Here is a 16398-nt window from a genome sequence, read left to right on the forward strand (position 1 = left end):
CAAATATTGTGAGGAAAAAAAAATTCTACATGGGTATCTAAACTGTATGACCTCCTTTTAACTAACAGGTTCACCCTGACAATGAAGACTGGACCTGTTTTGAACAGTCAGCAAGTCTGGATATAAAATCTTTTTTTGGTTTCGAAAGCACAGTGGAAAAGATTGCCATGAAGCAGTACACCAGCAATATTAAAAAGGTGAGCTTGCAGTAATGAAGGAGGTACCTGGCTCTAAGTTGCCAAAAGACGATGGAGTTGCTGCTAAGTAACAGGCTGCTCTGCTCAGAAAGCTGGGCAGTTTACTCTTCAGCTTGGGGCAGCGTGCATGTAGGTCTGCGTATTTTCAAGTGGAATCTTTAGAGAGGTCTGGGTTTCATGGGTTTCCAGCCCAATCCTTGCTGTATCTAAATGGTTTTTTTTAGTAGCTGAAGTAAATTTTCCTTTTTGAAGGGAAAAGAAATAATAGAATACTACCTAAAGCAGCTGGAGGAAGAAGGAATAACTTTTGTTCCTCGTTGGACTCCTCCTGTTGCATGTAAACTGGAGAGCAGCACATCACACACAAGACGACCAGTTTCACCTGCCATTACTATACCAGACTCTGCCACAAAGGAGGGCTTGAACAATAAGGAGCTCCTCAACACCTCGAGCAGCCCCTCGGAGCCCACAGCAGGAACACCTGATGGTATGGTGATCTGACTTGTTTTAGTGGGATTCTTTGTACTGTAGAGGCTCTCAGCACTGTGCTGCTTCTCATGGGCAGCCGAAGATCTTCACGTTGGCTCTTTGTTTGGCAACATGCAATGTTAAAGTGCAGGCTTGCAAAGCAGTAACGTGGGATAGCTTGGATAGCTGTTACAAGCTGATCTTTTTAGTAAATGAAGGTCAGATATGAGTAGAAAAACTCTTCACTTTGCTGTTCATTAGGTTGCAAATGGATGGCCTTCTTGCCCTGAAATTCAGGGATGGGTATAACTATAGGAACAACGGGGAGGAAAGGGCTGAAGCTTCCCTGGACGCAGTCTTCTGTTGTATCTTCCTTCCCCTGTTCATAAGGGAATTTGGGAAAATTCTTGCACTGGGAGATTTAGATCAAAGCTTCTCTAAGTATTTTCAGAAGCAGCAAGCCCTATGGTGCTGTGGATTGACAAATCTGAATATACTGGCAAAATGCTCTTACAAATGTCTGGTTTTACTCCTTTCTTAGTTGCAGAAGGAAAATTTATCTTCTTGGTTTACCATTACGATGACTGTGTATGTTGCCTTGCTCATCTTTTCATTGATTCAAAGAAACTTTATTCAATTCTGACTGCACAGAACACAGAGCAGCTGCTTCTCTGCCTCAATATCGACATCTAAGATCATTTGCTACTTTGACTAGGTCAGTTCAGGACCACCCTAATCACACGTACATCTCCTTTTAGACAAGCTAGACGCAGACTACATCAAGCGGTATCTGGGTGACTTGACGCCGATGCAGGAAAGCTGCCTCATTCGACTGAGACAGTGGCTCCAGGAGACACACAAGGGCAAAGTAAGTTACTGTTGGTCTCTTGTGGCCAGAATGTGTGATACGCAAGGTGGGCCTGATGAAACATCATGCCACACCTCCTGTGGCTAACTGTTCCTGTTAAGTGGCCCTCCATGATCAAAACAGAGTACCTAAATTAAGTCTATGCAGTGGCAATAGAAGTTCATTTTGACTGTCCAGCTGACTTTGCCAGCTGAGGTGCTTAAATGATTAGCATGACTGCCTCTCAGAATGTCAATAAACCAGCACAGGGGAATAATGTCAGTTTTGTAAGTCTGCCCTGTTCTAGAATAACCTTATTTTTACATTTGTTTTGGTCAAACATCATATTCTCAAATCTATGTCCCGAAGTGCAGTACTGAAAGGGAAGCAATGTGGCCAGTTAAATCACTGATAGCAAGGCTGGGGGCTTTCCGGTGGCTTGTGATTTGCATGTATGTCTCCGTTTCCTTTTACTTAGCAATGAAAATACAGTCTGTGTTTTGTCCCTCAATTCATTTAAATTGGACTGACTTAGTATGGTCATACAAGTGTAAATGATTACATTAGAGTTCATGAAACTTTTATATCCCTCATATGAAGGTAGCTGCAGTACCTGACAGGGTTTATGTTTTTGTTGCAAACAAAGACTGATTTGCTTGAGTAACTTCCAGTGTTGCATACCATCCTCTTGCACTGGTGCAGGGCTGCATGTTTTTCAGCTTCTGTTGTTTGGATTTTTTGTTTTTGTTTCAAACCTTGTATACAAAATTGAGGGTTCTGTTTGTTTTGTTTTTTTTTTTAATAGATCCCAAAGGATGAGCACATTTTAAGATTCCTGCGTGCCCGGGACTTCAACATTGATAAAGCAAGAGAGATTCTTTGCCAGTCGCTGACATGGCGTAAGCAGCACCAGGTAGACTATATTCTAGACACCTGGAACCCTCCTCAAGTACTCCAAGATTACTATGCAGGAGGCTGGCATCACCATGACAAAGGTATGCTCTATAGGGTGAATATGGAACAGCCTTTTTATGTTCTGAATTAAAGGTGATAGCTGTCCCTCTGTTAACTAGAGGTGACTGGAAGGATGGTTAGAACTTCTCAGTTGTTACGTACTAAATGCATTTAAATTGATGTTGCCAGCTACTTAGTTGGTGGAGACAGACTCCTAGGTTCTAATCTTTCTGACTAATACCGACATATTTAACTCTCTAAAGAGCTCTGCTTTGCCAGTAGCTTAGTTATTAATTGCACTTCTGTAGTGCTCTGAGATGCTTAGAAGGGTGTTATGCAAATGCTGACTATTCTCTTTCAGTGATTAAAAGATGTTTGTAAATAAGTGTATCTTTCTAATCAACTTATTTCTGATGTTGTAGAAGTCTGCGGATGGCATAAATGAATACTTATTTGGCATTACAATCAGCTTAATGATGAGAAGTGGGATGTTGCAAAAACATTAAATAGAGCAGGTTTATTTAAGAAGGGAAGAAGCTTTGGCTGAATTCCCTTTGTATGGTGAGCCACGGCCAGATCTTTAAAACACGGATGACTATGCCTGACACGCTCCCCTATCCCTTCACTTGCTTTATCGCGCACTGATCTTGTTGCTAATACATACACAGAAATGAAACGTTTTGGAATTTGTTGCTTGAGGCGAGCTGGGCTCTTTAGATAAGGAAATGATCTCTTACTGTGAGCTATCTGTGTTCCCCGCTAGGCACCATTGTTTCTGCGAGCTCTTCCTGTTAACAAGAAGCATACAAAACAGGACAGCAGTAGTGGCCAGGAGACAGGGAGGACACAGCAGAAGTTTAATCACTGTAAAGCTGAAGAGCTTGAATAGTTCTCCCCTGCTGCTTTGGGTTTGACAGACCTCAAACTGAGAAAATGTAAAATGAGAATATGCCTGTAAAGATTGTAGGGAAAAAGACCTTTGAATAAGTTCTCCCTTTCTGTCAGTTCCTTGTCCTTACTTTGCAAAGACTTCCTGTGTCAGTAGCACGTAACTGGGTCCTGCCAGTGAGTAGAAAGATACAGAATGCATCAAAGGGTTGTTCAATGTTTTTCTGAGAAGTTCTTCAGTCTTGTGGTGAACTTCATGCTCCCCTCCCTTCCCCTCCAGTTCCTTTGGTCTCTTTTGCAGCATGCCCGCAAGTAAAGCATGGGTTTGTCAATAATGGAAACAGAATTTCAAAACTGAGCAATTCTCTACAATTTAAAATTTTACAGTGGTAGGTTCTTTTTTTTTTAAACCCTCTTTTCTGGTATTGCGCCTTTCCTCCTACATATGCTAAATGTGCCAAACTTAAGCTAGCTGAATTCTGTATAGCTTTTAGCGCTGAAGCAAAGACAGCAGTGGTTAAGCGTGTTGTCTAGAATGAGCTATTAGTACAAAAGGATAAAAGTTATTATTTTGGCTTACAATTGGCACAGTTTTCTATACATCTGAGTGGCTTTTATTTTCACAAGAGTGCTTCAGTCAAATTTTTTTTTAAATCACAAAGCTCTAATGGAATATAAAATATACAGTGATAATACAGCACTGTCAGTTGAGACTTTCCTTCATGTGTCATTTGGGTGGACCAGGGTTAGTAAACTATTAGTTTGGTTTTGGATGCATGTGCATCTGTGAGGGAGGGAGACCTGCTATGAAGCTTAATAGCACTTTTTGTTTAGTGTTTCAAAAGCTAAACAGTACATTCCAAGATACAAGTGTGTGCTGATGTTAAAACAATGTTTTCTTTTAGACCACCTGATAAAATACAAAAGACTGAACTTTCATGGGGGTAATGTCTTTGCCAAATAAATAACTTGCCTTGACTCTGCAGTTTTGGTTGTTTGGTTTTTTTAATAGCATATCTTGACAGTTTCTTTCCTTGTGTCCCAAAGGACTTAATGATAATTTGATACCTCTCTTTGCAGTTCTTGGAGGGAAGCGAAGCTAAACAGACAACAGGACTTCAGGGAGGTTATTATGTAGAAAGCTCTTTTTTTTTTAATTTTTTTTATGTTGTGTCCTAGCATACTCAGTTTCATAAGTTAGTGATTGTTTAGCTTGTGTACTAGAATAGATGGAGCAAAGCTTAAAAAATGCATCACAGCTTTGGACGGAGGATGGAAGCTCTTTCAGACAACTAGCTCCTATTATGAAGAGCCAGAAATGCAAGCTTTGAGTCTCAAATTCAGCCAATGCAGTTGTTAAGCTTAATGCCTTTGTATCCTGCCCCAGTGTGCAGCAAGATGACCATGAAAAGGCAAGGCTTTGAATGCAGAGGGTCCATCCGAAGCTGATCTCTGGAACAGAGTCTGTTCTCACCAGGCTTAACCTGCATAAGTGAGGCTGTGTGCCAGTTCGTATAATAAGTAATGACATAGCTGAAAGGTGTGACTCCAGCAAATACTGCAGAAAGCAAGTCTCTGGGTTAACACTTTGTTTCATTAATTCTCAGAACTCAGCATAGCTAGTTTTCCAAAAAGGTCGCTGTAAGCTGTCCAGAGCAGTATTGCGTCATGTGTGATAGAAGGCTTACAGCCTTCATTGCAACTCTTCAGTTACACTAATGGACTAAAACTTTTCCTGTATCTTATCTGTCCTGGAAGCTAATTATAGTCCTGTGTCATTAATTGTGTATACCAAGATTGTGTGTACCAATATACTTGAAGTCCTTTGGACTTTCCTTGCAGATAGGGGAGCTATTTTTGCATCAAGACGTCTCCATTAAGCTTTTGTGGTTCGTTTACAGGCAATCTTTTGGTGTAGCTGGACAGGGTAAAGTTTATATTGCCATCTGCTCCAGGTTCTCCTTCTTGCAGCTGTATAACAAAGTTTGAATTGACTATGACTTGTTTCCATGTGGATTTTTAGCATAAAACTAGCTCGCTCAAATTGTCTATTGCTGTAAAAATAAGGGTTATGTTGATATATTTGTTCTCGTTATTCAGATGGTCGCCCGCTGTATGTGCTGAGATTGGGACAGATGGATACCAAAGGCTTAGTGCGAGCTCTTGGGGAGGAGGCCTTGCTTCGATACGTAAGTATTTTTGAAGCCAGCAAGTTGCTAACAATGTGATATTTTCATTTAGAAATTTCCTCCTCTGCCAGAACATTCATCACTGGATATTTTGATGTACTCTGGCCGTCTGTTTTTGGTTTGAATACATATGAAAGCTCCTGGTAGCTGATCTTCTGCATTCTTTCCAACTGCAAACTGATGGAGGAAAGGCGTAGTTCTTGGCAGCTCCTATAGTTATCGGTTAGCATTTTCACAGATTCTTCTGCAGTTTGTGCAGTGCTTCAAACTCAAGTCTCTGCATTTGTACAGAAGAGAAAATGCCATGCTCAGATTTTGTCAAGCCTGTACGCCAAGGATAAGAATAATTTATTTTTGAAGAAAAAGTACTTGCCTGTAATTTTGCCTTCTCTAAAGGCATCACTCAGACTGTGTTACTGTGGATCTGCTCAGTTTCCAAGCAGAAAGCTGGCAGAATTCCATGTTTGCAGTAATTTTTTTTTGACTCCTAGTAATGACAGTCAAGGCCGTAGTAACCACTGGAAGCAGGGCCTGAATTTTACTTTTTCTCTTTCAGTGGCATTTCCAGGCCCATACTAAACTTTGTTTGTTTGCCCTAGTTCTGTTTCAAGGTTACTTTCTATGACTTAAAAAGGGGCTTTAATTTCTGAGTAAATAGGAAATCAGTGCTTAAAGGGGCAGAAGCGTAGTGAGACTTCTTGTCTATATCACTCCTGGGTCTCTGTTTTCAGGAGGATCTTGTTTACATTTTACTGCTTTTATGGAAAGGTATGTTTACTTTTCAACAAGATCAACCAATGGGGTAAATGTAGTGATTTCTAGTTCATTCTTTGGAAAAAAGTTTATGCTGGTTTGAGCTTGTAGTTTTAATTAGTCTTTGGATATAAACGTTTTTTTCCTTTATCCCATCTACTGAGTTTAAGACTGTCTTCTCTAAACAACATGTTTTCTTGTACAGGTTCTTTCAATAAATGAAGAAGGACTGAGGCGATGTGAGGAGAATACGAAAGTATTTGGCAGGCCAATAAGGTAAAATGCAACAAGTGGGAATTAACCTGGTTTCACGGTGTGTGCGGGGGGAACATCAGGCAATGTGATGCTGCTGAGCAAAGTTTATTAAATGGAACGAGCAAAGGGTAGGCTGTGTCTCTCACATGCAGATACAAGCACAGAGTTAACTGAGAGCCTCCCTAGTTACTGCTAGAGTGAATCTGCATGGTCAACCCTGAGGGAAACACAACACCTGCTCCAGCAGTTTCAGTGTCATGCTCATAATGGTTCTACATGGGGGGTGTTATGCTTCTATTCTATTCTACTGTTGGATGTCTACAAAGCAATGCAGCCTAACTCCCCATTTCTGTTTCTGGGGGATTTTACAGACAGACGTTGGTACAGGCTGCCAAAAAAATCAGGCCATGATAATATCATGGATAACCTTTCCAGTATTTTCAGGTATTGTTTTCCTGTCACTTGTTCATCCATAGTCCATACCAAGGCTCATTACACTCAGTTCTTGTTTGCATTCTCCGTTTATTATATGCAGTTACTCAACTCTTGATCCAAGGTAAGGTCATGAGGCTCCTGTGAAACCTGGGGTCTAGTTTTCCAAGTACTGGCATGACTTCGTGTGAAGTTCAGTCAGAAATGCCTTGCTATCCCATCTTTAAGTCATTGTAGGGGTCACTTACAAAAGCGTTAACTGCAAAATGGATTTAAGGGTGTGGAATGAATGCAGGACTGGCCCTGAAATGAAACAGTTTCTTGGACTCTTTTCAATTTCTGACTCCTTCCCTCAATCTGTGAAGGTTCAGGGATGCATGGTATGTCTGCTTATCTTTTCCCTGTTAAAGAACTTGGTGTCCTAGCTCTCAGTGGGAGGTCAAATCCGAGAGATGGATTTCATGTGTGTAACTATGAGATTGTGCTGCGTACTGGATCTTCATTTGTAGAAGTAATCCTAAAGGACTACATATTAAACACTTAAAGTGAAACAAAGAAGTATTTGCTGTTCCACAGAAGCCTTATGCATAATTTCATGGATGCTAGCTGGTGCAGCACAGCTGTAAATCTTGAATTCATGCCCAGGATGAGACCTGAACTTGGAAAGTAACTAAAGCATATGCTGAAGCTCAGTATTTAGAATTAAGAACATACCTTTTCCTATAGAAAAAGCTTCCCTCCCTGAGATCTGACAACAGAATTAGCTCTGATGTGTAACGGCACTGTTACTGTACTGTGTTAGTAGGAAATCTGCACCATGAATGTTAAATTGCTTCGTAGCAGCATGGCCACTTAATTAATTTCCCAGTAGAAGCAATGGTTTAACACTTGGGCTGGCTGACAGGATCTCTTTTGGCTTCATATTAACCTTCACCTGGAGTCTGAAATGTCTGTGGGGGAATACGCATGATGTGCAAAATGATCTGTGCACATACTCTGTAACCGTGCTTGGCCCACTCTAAGACATTTCCGACCTAAGGATCTTAAACTCCAGTGTCTGCAGGTAGCGCAAAGCAAGGAGGTAAAATAGAAGAAACCAAAACATGCGGTGGGGTCCATGCATTTCAGTATGCTGTACACTTGCATAAGAAAGGAGAATTTTGATGCCACTGAGATTTTTTTCTTTTTGTCTTTCTCAAATTCAGCTCTTGGACCTGTCTAGTAGATCTAGAAGGCTTGAACATGCGGCATTTGTGGAGACCTGGTGTCAAAGCATTGCTAAGAATCATTGAGGTGGTTGAAGCTAATTACCCTGAGACTTTGGGTCGTCTTCTAATCCTAAGAGCACCTCGAGTATTCCCAGTTCTTTGGACACTGGTATGTTTGTAATTCAAGGCATTCCTCAGCTCTTTCAGTACACTGCTGCACACTTCTAGTTTGTAAAAGCACTTTAGAAATCAGGCTTTAGAAGCAGGAAATGTTACCATTTGGAAACATCTCTTTCCTAGGATTCCTGGAATGGATTTAAAAACACTACCTAAGAACTTGCTTACATAGTTGGTTAATTTAACTTTATAGTGTGAACTTTGCATAACAAGGATGGTAACGCTTAATGTGATCAGATTCCTTCAAAATTGACTCAAGAAAATTGTGGGAGCCTAATCTATTCTGTTTTTCTTTGTTTGTAGGTTAGTCCATTCATTGATGACAACACTAGAAAGAAATTCCTTATTTATGCTGGAAATGACTACCAGGGTCCTGGGGGACTGCTGGATTACATCGATAAAGAAATTATCCCTGATTTTCTTGGTGGAGAGTGCATGGTATGAATATAAACTAGTGCATATAGCAACTTATTTGTGGGTTTTTTATTCCCCTGCTCCTATAAACAAAGAAACCTAGAAGCACAGAATGATTCCTAATGTAGTTTGGAGGCAGGAGCTATGATGTTGTTGGATTCTAGGCTTAGTGTTTTCTTCCGGATCCACTTTAAAAAGAGAAGTACAATACTTCTTTACAATGAATATCAAATAAGTTACCAAAGTAGCCAGGCATGGTTAAAAACTATCGTCTCTGTTACCTGTCAAGTTCAAGCAGACATGGTAGCACAGCACTGAGCAAAAGCTGTCACCATCAGCTAATCAGAAGAGTCTGTGTCACCTAAAAGAACTAACTGATACCGTAGGGAGCCCCAGGAAGTATGTGGCACATCTGCTAGCAGGGCTTAACAAACAGGCAGGTCTCCTAGCGCAATATGCGCATTGACCACAACAAACAAAAAAAATTGTTTTACTGCAGGATACTGTAATTTCTCAGTCCCTTGTTGTGTGCCTTAATAGCTGCTTTCTGCCTAGGCTCTGGGTGTCAGTCGAATCTGTTGTTTTAACATCTCAATGATACTGTAAGGTTTGTTTTCTCTGTAATGTTTTTGACAACACAGGCTTGCTGGTGTGACTGAGGTGTAGGAGTGCAACTCGGGCATTTTCTGGAGCCTCCATCACAGTAACACTTCAATGAATTTTTTTTCTGAACGCAGCTGTGTTAAAATACAATTTTAGGCTTGCTTTTAAGCCCCTGTACACTTTCTAGATTAATTTCTGTACCACTCTTGAAAATTCATCTAGGTCTGTTCAAATATAGTCTCAAATTATAATGAAGTACCGTTAGACGTGTTGGAGTAGAGCATGTGTTTATCTTCAGTGGGCTGCTTTTTGCTGCAGCAGTAGCTTTCAGTGGTGAGTTTGTGCTATCTAATCTGGAGCTTGAGAAGCTGGCAAAATCCACTGCTTAAGTAAGCAAAAGTCAATGTTACCAGAAAACAGATTGCTACAATACTTCCTGCTGGTCACAGACAGTAATAGAGTCTCTTTCTCTTCTTTACTTCTGGATATTTGAACAAAAATGACTTCTCAAAGATCCTTTCAATTCTCTGTTGTAATTCAGTTATCAAACACTTCTACTGTGCCAAATACTTCTATGGAACCTATTCCTGATCAGATAGTTGTCTAACTTCATTACTAGAGACTTCTTAAAGATGATTGCTTGGGGAAGTTGTGTAATCGGTTCCAGTACTGAGCTGTCAAGACAGTTGTAACTTGAAAACTGTTACCTTCCTGACTGCAATATCCTTTTACCTGTTTGGAAACTTACTGTATCTCCCCACCATCCTTCGTCCTTAAATTTAGCTACCCCAGTTCTTTCAGGTCTCTGTAGGCTATATTTTTTAGACTGAGTCGCTATTGCCACTTTCCTCAGGATTCCTAAGTGGCTCACATCTTTCTTCAGTATAGGGCAGTATGAGTGATGACTATAGCGTTTGCACAGTCATTTTCTGTTGTGGTGGCTGTTGTGTGGAACAAGATCTGTTCCTCTGATGTCTAGTTCTTTAACCTCACCTAAACCAAATAATTGTAAAATACATTTATGTATGCATGATGTACAAGCTATAAAATGACTTTCGAACTCTCTTCGTATCTCATTCTTCAGAGCACTTGCTGAATGTGAGTTTTTGTTTCTGAGAGAGAGGGCATGCTCTGAGAGAGCATGACAGGGTGTGGATGTACAGAGGGGATGCTTCTTAATGGCTGTTTATGCTTTTAGTGTGAAGTACCAGAGGGTGGGCTGGTTCCCAAGTCCCTCTACCGGACAGCAGAAGAGTTGGAAAATGAAGACATAAAGCTTTGGACTGAAACAATCTACCAGTCTGCAAGTGTCTTCAAAGGAGCTCCGCATGAGGTACGGTTGCAGCCTACCCTTCTTTTCTTTCATCTCAGCCCTCTGCTCTGGACTCTGTCTCTTGAACTGAAAATGGTTTAGAACTTGATTATTTAGTTGCTGTGCTTCCACCTTGTTCTTCTGTAGTTCTGGTGCATAATGATGCTTTAGTAGCTGAAGTTTGTGACCGTTCCTGGTATCATCTTGTTGTCATTTAGAGCATATCACTGTTTTTCATTTTATTGAAAGCAGTGTCCTTCTAAGCAAAGACAAACGATATTCTCAGAAGCTACTTGAGAGCTTCTGAAAGTCATGTCTTAAAATAAGGACACTCAATCAGGAGAGACTTTGTATCTGCACTGCCTAAATTAAGCCCAGCAACAAAACCTCTGGGTTTTGTCTCTTTTTCTGGTAAGAGTTTGTCTTTACTGAGGAAATTGCTATTGTCTAATATGACTTTTCTGTCTCAGGTTCTCATTCAGATTGTGGATGCCTCATCTGTGATCACATGGGATTTTGATGTGTGCAAGGGCGACATTGTTTTTAACATCTTCCATTCCAAAAGAGCCCCACAGCCTCCTAAAAAGGACTCCCTGGGAGCTCACAGTATTACATCTCCTGGTGGGAACAACATCCAGTTGATAGACAAAGTCTGGCAATTGGGGCGTGATTACAGTATGGTGGAGTCTCCCCTTATCTGCAAGGAAGGGGAGAGTGTGCAGGTAAGACCGCCGAATCCTCGTGTGGGAGCAGATGGAAAGCTAGCTCCAAAACTAGATGTTCTAATTCACAATTGTTACTGATGACTGAGTGGTGATTCAGCTCCGGACTGTCTGCTTGCTTTTGGCCGACATTTCAGCTTATGTTCCTAGCTGCATGCTGCAGGGAACGGGGATAGTATTTACATGGGATCTGCTGTGATGGGAGGTTGCATCAGGCTAATAGTGATTGAGATTGATCAGCAAGGAATATAGGGAAGCCACCTAGAATGTAGTGCACATCCAGAAAGTAGCAAGATGTGCTTTGTGCTGTAATTTTGACCGTTATTTTCTGAAGCAAACATCTGTGTTTGAAGAATACCATAGTGTCTTACCTCAGTAATGAGAGAAGTCTGGAAATTAAGAATGAGCTGCTGTGTGTGTGTCCCCCTAACAGGCACCTTAAGGAGCTCCCTATGGCCAAAGTTCCTGAAGTTTTTTTTTATGGCATTAACAACCTTTAATTACCAAGTTTGATATTCCATGCAGTATATTTACAATCACACTCTGCCACTGCTGTTCCTTTTGACTTGAAGTAAGAGTTGAACAGCCTTTGAAAAAGGAGCTGCTTAAGTCACCTGATTGGAAGCGTTAAACTGGAAATATGGGCAGTGACCTCTTGAACTGCACTTTCTGTTTCTGTGAGGCAGGAGCCTTGACTGCTCTTTTCAGTCTCAAAGGACAGCCATTAATGAAACTAAATGGAAGAAATGGATATTGTTTTAAACAAAACTTTGTTCTTTCAGTGTATTTAAATCCTAACCCCTTGACGGTGTCAAAAAGCGGGAGGAACCGCTGGTGTTCTATCATAACTTTTATAAGCATGCTGTCTGGGGAGAGTTGAACAGCACTGCCAGGTGGCTGAGGAGCTGAAATACTGGCATTGGGGAAAAAATTCTGGACATGTAGGCAATTTTTTTAAGCTTGGAAAAAAAAAATTTTAAGCCTACAAATCCTTGTGTTAACAAAGTTAATTTTCAATTTTTGCTGTGGCTGCTCCCAGGGATCGCATGTGACCAGGTGGCCTGGCTTCTATATTCTCCAGTGGAAATTTCATAGCATGCCTGCCTGTGCTACAACCAACCTGCCTCGTGTGGATGATGTACTAGCATCTCTACAGGTCTCCTCTCACAAATGTAAAGTGATGTACTATACAGAAGTAATAGGATCTGAAGATTTCAGGTATGTCTGGCCAAGGTTCATGAAGGTCAGCTGATGTCAAACCTCTCTGATACTTAGAATATCAAGCCAGGGTCAAGTTCACTTAAATACAAGTAAATTGTGAGGACTTGTGTTTTCTTAGGCCTCACAAAAAAAAAAAAACCACAAAAAAATTCAACCAGTACTGGCACTGGGGGCAACTAATGTATAATGAGGTAACTAATTAACCCCTTTTATAATCATCACTGGTCACTTTGCTTCACTTTGAAAGCATTGTGTGAGTTCTTAGGCTTGGCAGGTTGTCATGTAGAAATGGGTGCAACTCAAAATGGAATCGAGTCAGTTCAGTTGCCTGCCAGTTGATATACTTGACTGAAACTAGTTCTCAGTCTCTTCGAACGGCATGTTTTTTGCAAGAAGGTGTTTGGTGTCCCCATTATCTTATGTGGTGAGACAGAAAAGCTTTTGAGTATCTCCACCAAAACCGTTCCACTACACTTCAGTGTGCAAATGAATACGATATAGATACATAGCAGAAATCAAAATCTTTGTATGTTCTGAAGCTTAAAACTACTTTGTTTTTTATTGCAGAGGATCTATGACCAGCCTTGAATCAAGCCACAGTGGATTCTCCCAGCTCAGTGCTGCCACCACCTCTTCTAGCCAGTCCCATTCCAGCTCCATGATTTCCAGGTAGTGCCACAACAGTTGAAAATCAAATGGATGAGATGGCTGGACCCTCGCCTGTGGCAGCTGACTGCAATACAGCATATTCAACGGGCAATTGCGCAAAAAAACCCCACCCCACAAAAGCCTTTTATAGATAGTAAAGTAGCTGTTTGAATTTTAAACTTAGTGGTTTTGGTCCTTGTTAGATCCAACAGCTTGTCTCTTAACTTTAACCCTTTTTTCCTAACTCAGCCATAAATATTTTTGCAAGTGTGCTTGCACAAATCCTAACTCTGAACACAAGGGCTCTCACTGAAAGGTAAAATAACCAGTGCATCAGTTAACAATACTTTTTTTAACTGTGTAAATGTTAAAAAGCAAAAAAGAGACAAACCCTACCAAAAATGCTCCACAGTGCATTAGAGATCAACTGCAAGTCTCCTGTCAGGACATTCCTTGCCATCTTAAGAAATCCCCTGTGATTCAGTGCTGCAAACTGTTCTCCCATTGCCATTGCCACTAAGTGATGTCCGAGACAAAGAAAAGCAGTTGCTGGATACTTGACTTTGTGAGTCCATTTTTTTCAAAGCATGCCCACGGAGCTGTGGCCAGGCTGTAAACACTAATACCTTTTGTATAAGCACATTTTGGGGGAATTCGAGCTCTGGGTCTTGATGGGTTAAAGCAATTCATTCTTTCCTTGGATTTGCGCTTGAAGCACTGCGGAGAGAGAGGCAGAGAGCAGGCTTTCCCTCGCTGTGTCACGCTGGGCTGATCCAGAATTGATCTGAGGATTTGTTCCCAGCTCTGTGCTGGAGCTTCACTCCACTTCCTTAGTACACTCCACGTGAATTGATTTTACTGAGACTCTGTTCTTGTCAGGAACTTATGCAGAGCTTAAGCTTGCTTCTTAAAATCAGTCTAAAGGAGGTATGGCTTACATCCTTCCTGTGCACTTTTCAGTCCCTCTTGCCTCCTATCCTTCCCTGCGTGTGTCAGAAATAGAGCGCTTTAGTTCTGAGCAGCGGAAGCTTTAGTGTAGGCAGGGAGCGCAGGGATCGTCACTCTAAATGATATAGTAGAAGACGCTCTAAGCGGTGCCTGCTCGACCATTTTCACTATTGCTACTGCCAGTGGTGAATGGCCACTTTGTATTTTGTCCCTATTCTACCCAGGCCCAAGCAATCCTACTCGAACTCTTTTTGTTAAAGTCTGTTCAGGTATTCTTCCACTTCGAGCAGTCTCTCCCACGCACAGCAAAAGGTACAAAAGGCTGAAGTGCTGAGGAAAGGGCTGTCAGCAGACAGCTACAGACCACACCTGGCAGTGGAGCAGAGAACATCTCAGTCTGAAATGCAGCAGGATTTGAATAGTTAGACCCTGCCTGGTCTTTCCTCACCCTCTTAGAGCTAAACTATCTATCCAGGCAAAGAGGAGCTCCTGTGCTGGCTGCAGTCCCTACTAGAAAGCTGGATAGGCTCTATTAAGTCTTGAGGAGGCAGCACCGTTTGTGGGTAAGCGGTAGAGGAGCTTGCGGAGGTCTTGCACTTTCAAAGCAGAACTCACTTAAGATACTGGATGCCCTGCCTGAGGAAAGCTGGTTCTGAACTCAGTATAAATCTTTTTTATGACTGCAAAGCTTCTGAGAGGCAGGTTACCAATGTCTAACTAGGAGCACCTCTCCTGCTGACCAGTTCTGGCTGTGGAATGTGGCAGACAGAGCTGAGGAAGTATTTTAGTAACAGATTTAGAGGTGCTGAGAGGCCAGACTCCTTAAACTGAACCAAACTGGTCTATTTTGTCTTTTTTGGACTTAGAAATTGAAGATGGAGGCTAGACTGTTACTTAGGCTGCCAAAGCATGCTGTTCCACGAGGCAGGCCACCGCTTTGGTGTCAAGCAGCTCCCCACCCAGAGTCTGCACAGCAGCCAGCCCCACGCTGTGGCTCTCAGGCTGCTCATCTGAGCTGTCTGCCGAGGAGGGACCCAGCTTGCTGAAGAGGTGGTTTGATTCTTGACATGCAGGAACCAGTATTCCCAGGCGCAGGGAGCTAGTGCAGCAGGAGGCACAGTGAGGTTAACTTAATGACACTCATGGCCCTTTGCAAATGCCACTGTCCGTTTACCAGGCTCTAAGGGTTGAAGATGGTCCCCTTTCTTTCTTTCTTTCTCTCTCTCTCTCTCTCTCTCTCAGATGGCGATTTTGCTGACAACTGTAAAGAAACTGCTTCATTCAACACTCCACATCTGTCCAGAGGTGTCTGGCTTTGTAGACCTTTTTGAGTTGCAGTCACTTTTCAAGTCTGAAGATCTGTATTTTTGTTTTTTCACTTGAGCTGGCTCAAAAGTGGCACTTTGGGTTTTTCCTGCTGTTAATCTTAACACATCTTTTAGAGCTCAAAGCACATGACAGCACAAACAGCTGGGGAGATAAAATTCCAGAAAAACAATAGTTAATCCTCCTCTAAGCAAAGTGCTGTGGCAATATGACTTGATCACTGCAGTCAGACTAATTTCCCATACCCTGGTCTTTCTTTGTGTGATATTATTGCTCTTCTTCCTTCTCTCGGCCAATAACTCTTCTGTTGGCTTTTTTTCCTGTTATCAGTGTCCTTCTGCACTTTCCTGTCTGTACTCATGAACTGCATATCAAATTCTGTAAATGTTTTGTATATGTAATACCTCATTCTTGGTAATAAAATACAAATAGTCTTTAAAAGATTTTTTTATCGTTATCAATAAATGTGAACTGTTTGGAAAAAAGGGTCAGCCTCTTTGTTTCATTCATCTGATGCAAAGCTTCCAGGTTACTTTATGTGCTGAATTCAAGTCTGCCAGGGCTGCTCTGGGGCAATGCTGTTACGGGGGACGCAGGAGGCGCTTCGGCTCTCTGCCACTGTGGAGGAGTTTCAGCAAAGCAGGCTGTCTTGGGGAGTAGAAACCTGAGCAGGTACAAGGTATGAGGAAATGTGGTTTTAGAAAGAAAAGGGCCTCTGCTGGGCACTTCCCTGTCACATAACAAAATCCTGTCTTCCCCACAGTGTACACATACACAGGTTTGGGTTTTTTACTAGTCTGTAAATACACAAAAGGAACAAAATACTGTGCTGAAAA

General features: G+C 41.7%; 1 protein-coding gene across 2 annotated transcripts in view; it reads left to right on the forward strand.

The window, feature by feature from the left end:
* SEC14L1 (SEC14 like lipid binding 1) overlaps positions 1–16048 on the forward strand; it is a 44951-nt gene extending 28903 nt beyond the window's left edge. For both annotated transcript variants that reach the window (XM_076354211.1, XM_076354212.1), the window contains 13 exons: positions 69–197; positions 450–684; positions 1424–1533; positions 2318–2507; positions 5455–5543; positions 6502–6572; positions 8189–8360; positions 8672–8806; positions 10584–10718; positions 11168–11419; positions 12459–12637; positions 13208–13309; positions 15479–16048. In XM_076354211.1, the coding sequence (XP_076210326.1) occupies positions 69–197; positions 450–684; positions 1424–1533; positions 2318–2507; positions 5455–5543; positions 6502–6572; positions 8189–8360; positions 8672–8806; positions 10584–10718; positions 11168–11419; positions 12459–12637; positions 13208–13309; positions 15479–15494 (1815 nt within the window). In that variant the 3' untranslated portion in view covers positions 15495–16048. The remainder of the gene's footprint in view (positions 1–68; positions 198–449; positions 685–1423; positions 1534–2317; positions 2508–5454; positions 5544–6501; positions 6573–8188; positions 8361–8671; positions 8807–10583; positions 10719–11167; positions 11420–12458; positions 12638–13207; positions 13310–15478) is intronic.
* The last annotated feature ends 350 nt before the right edge of the window (positions 16049–16398 follow it).

Source organism: Aptenodytes patagonicus, chromosome 16 (genome assembly GCF_965638725.1).
Source record: "Aptenodytes patagonicus chromosome 16, bAptPat1.pri.cur, whole genome shotgun sequence".
Classification (NCBI taxonomy): Eukaryota; Metazoa; Chordata; class Aves; order Sphenisciformes; family Spheniscidae; genus Aptenodytes; species Aptenodytes patagonicus.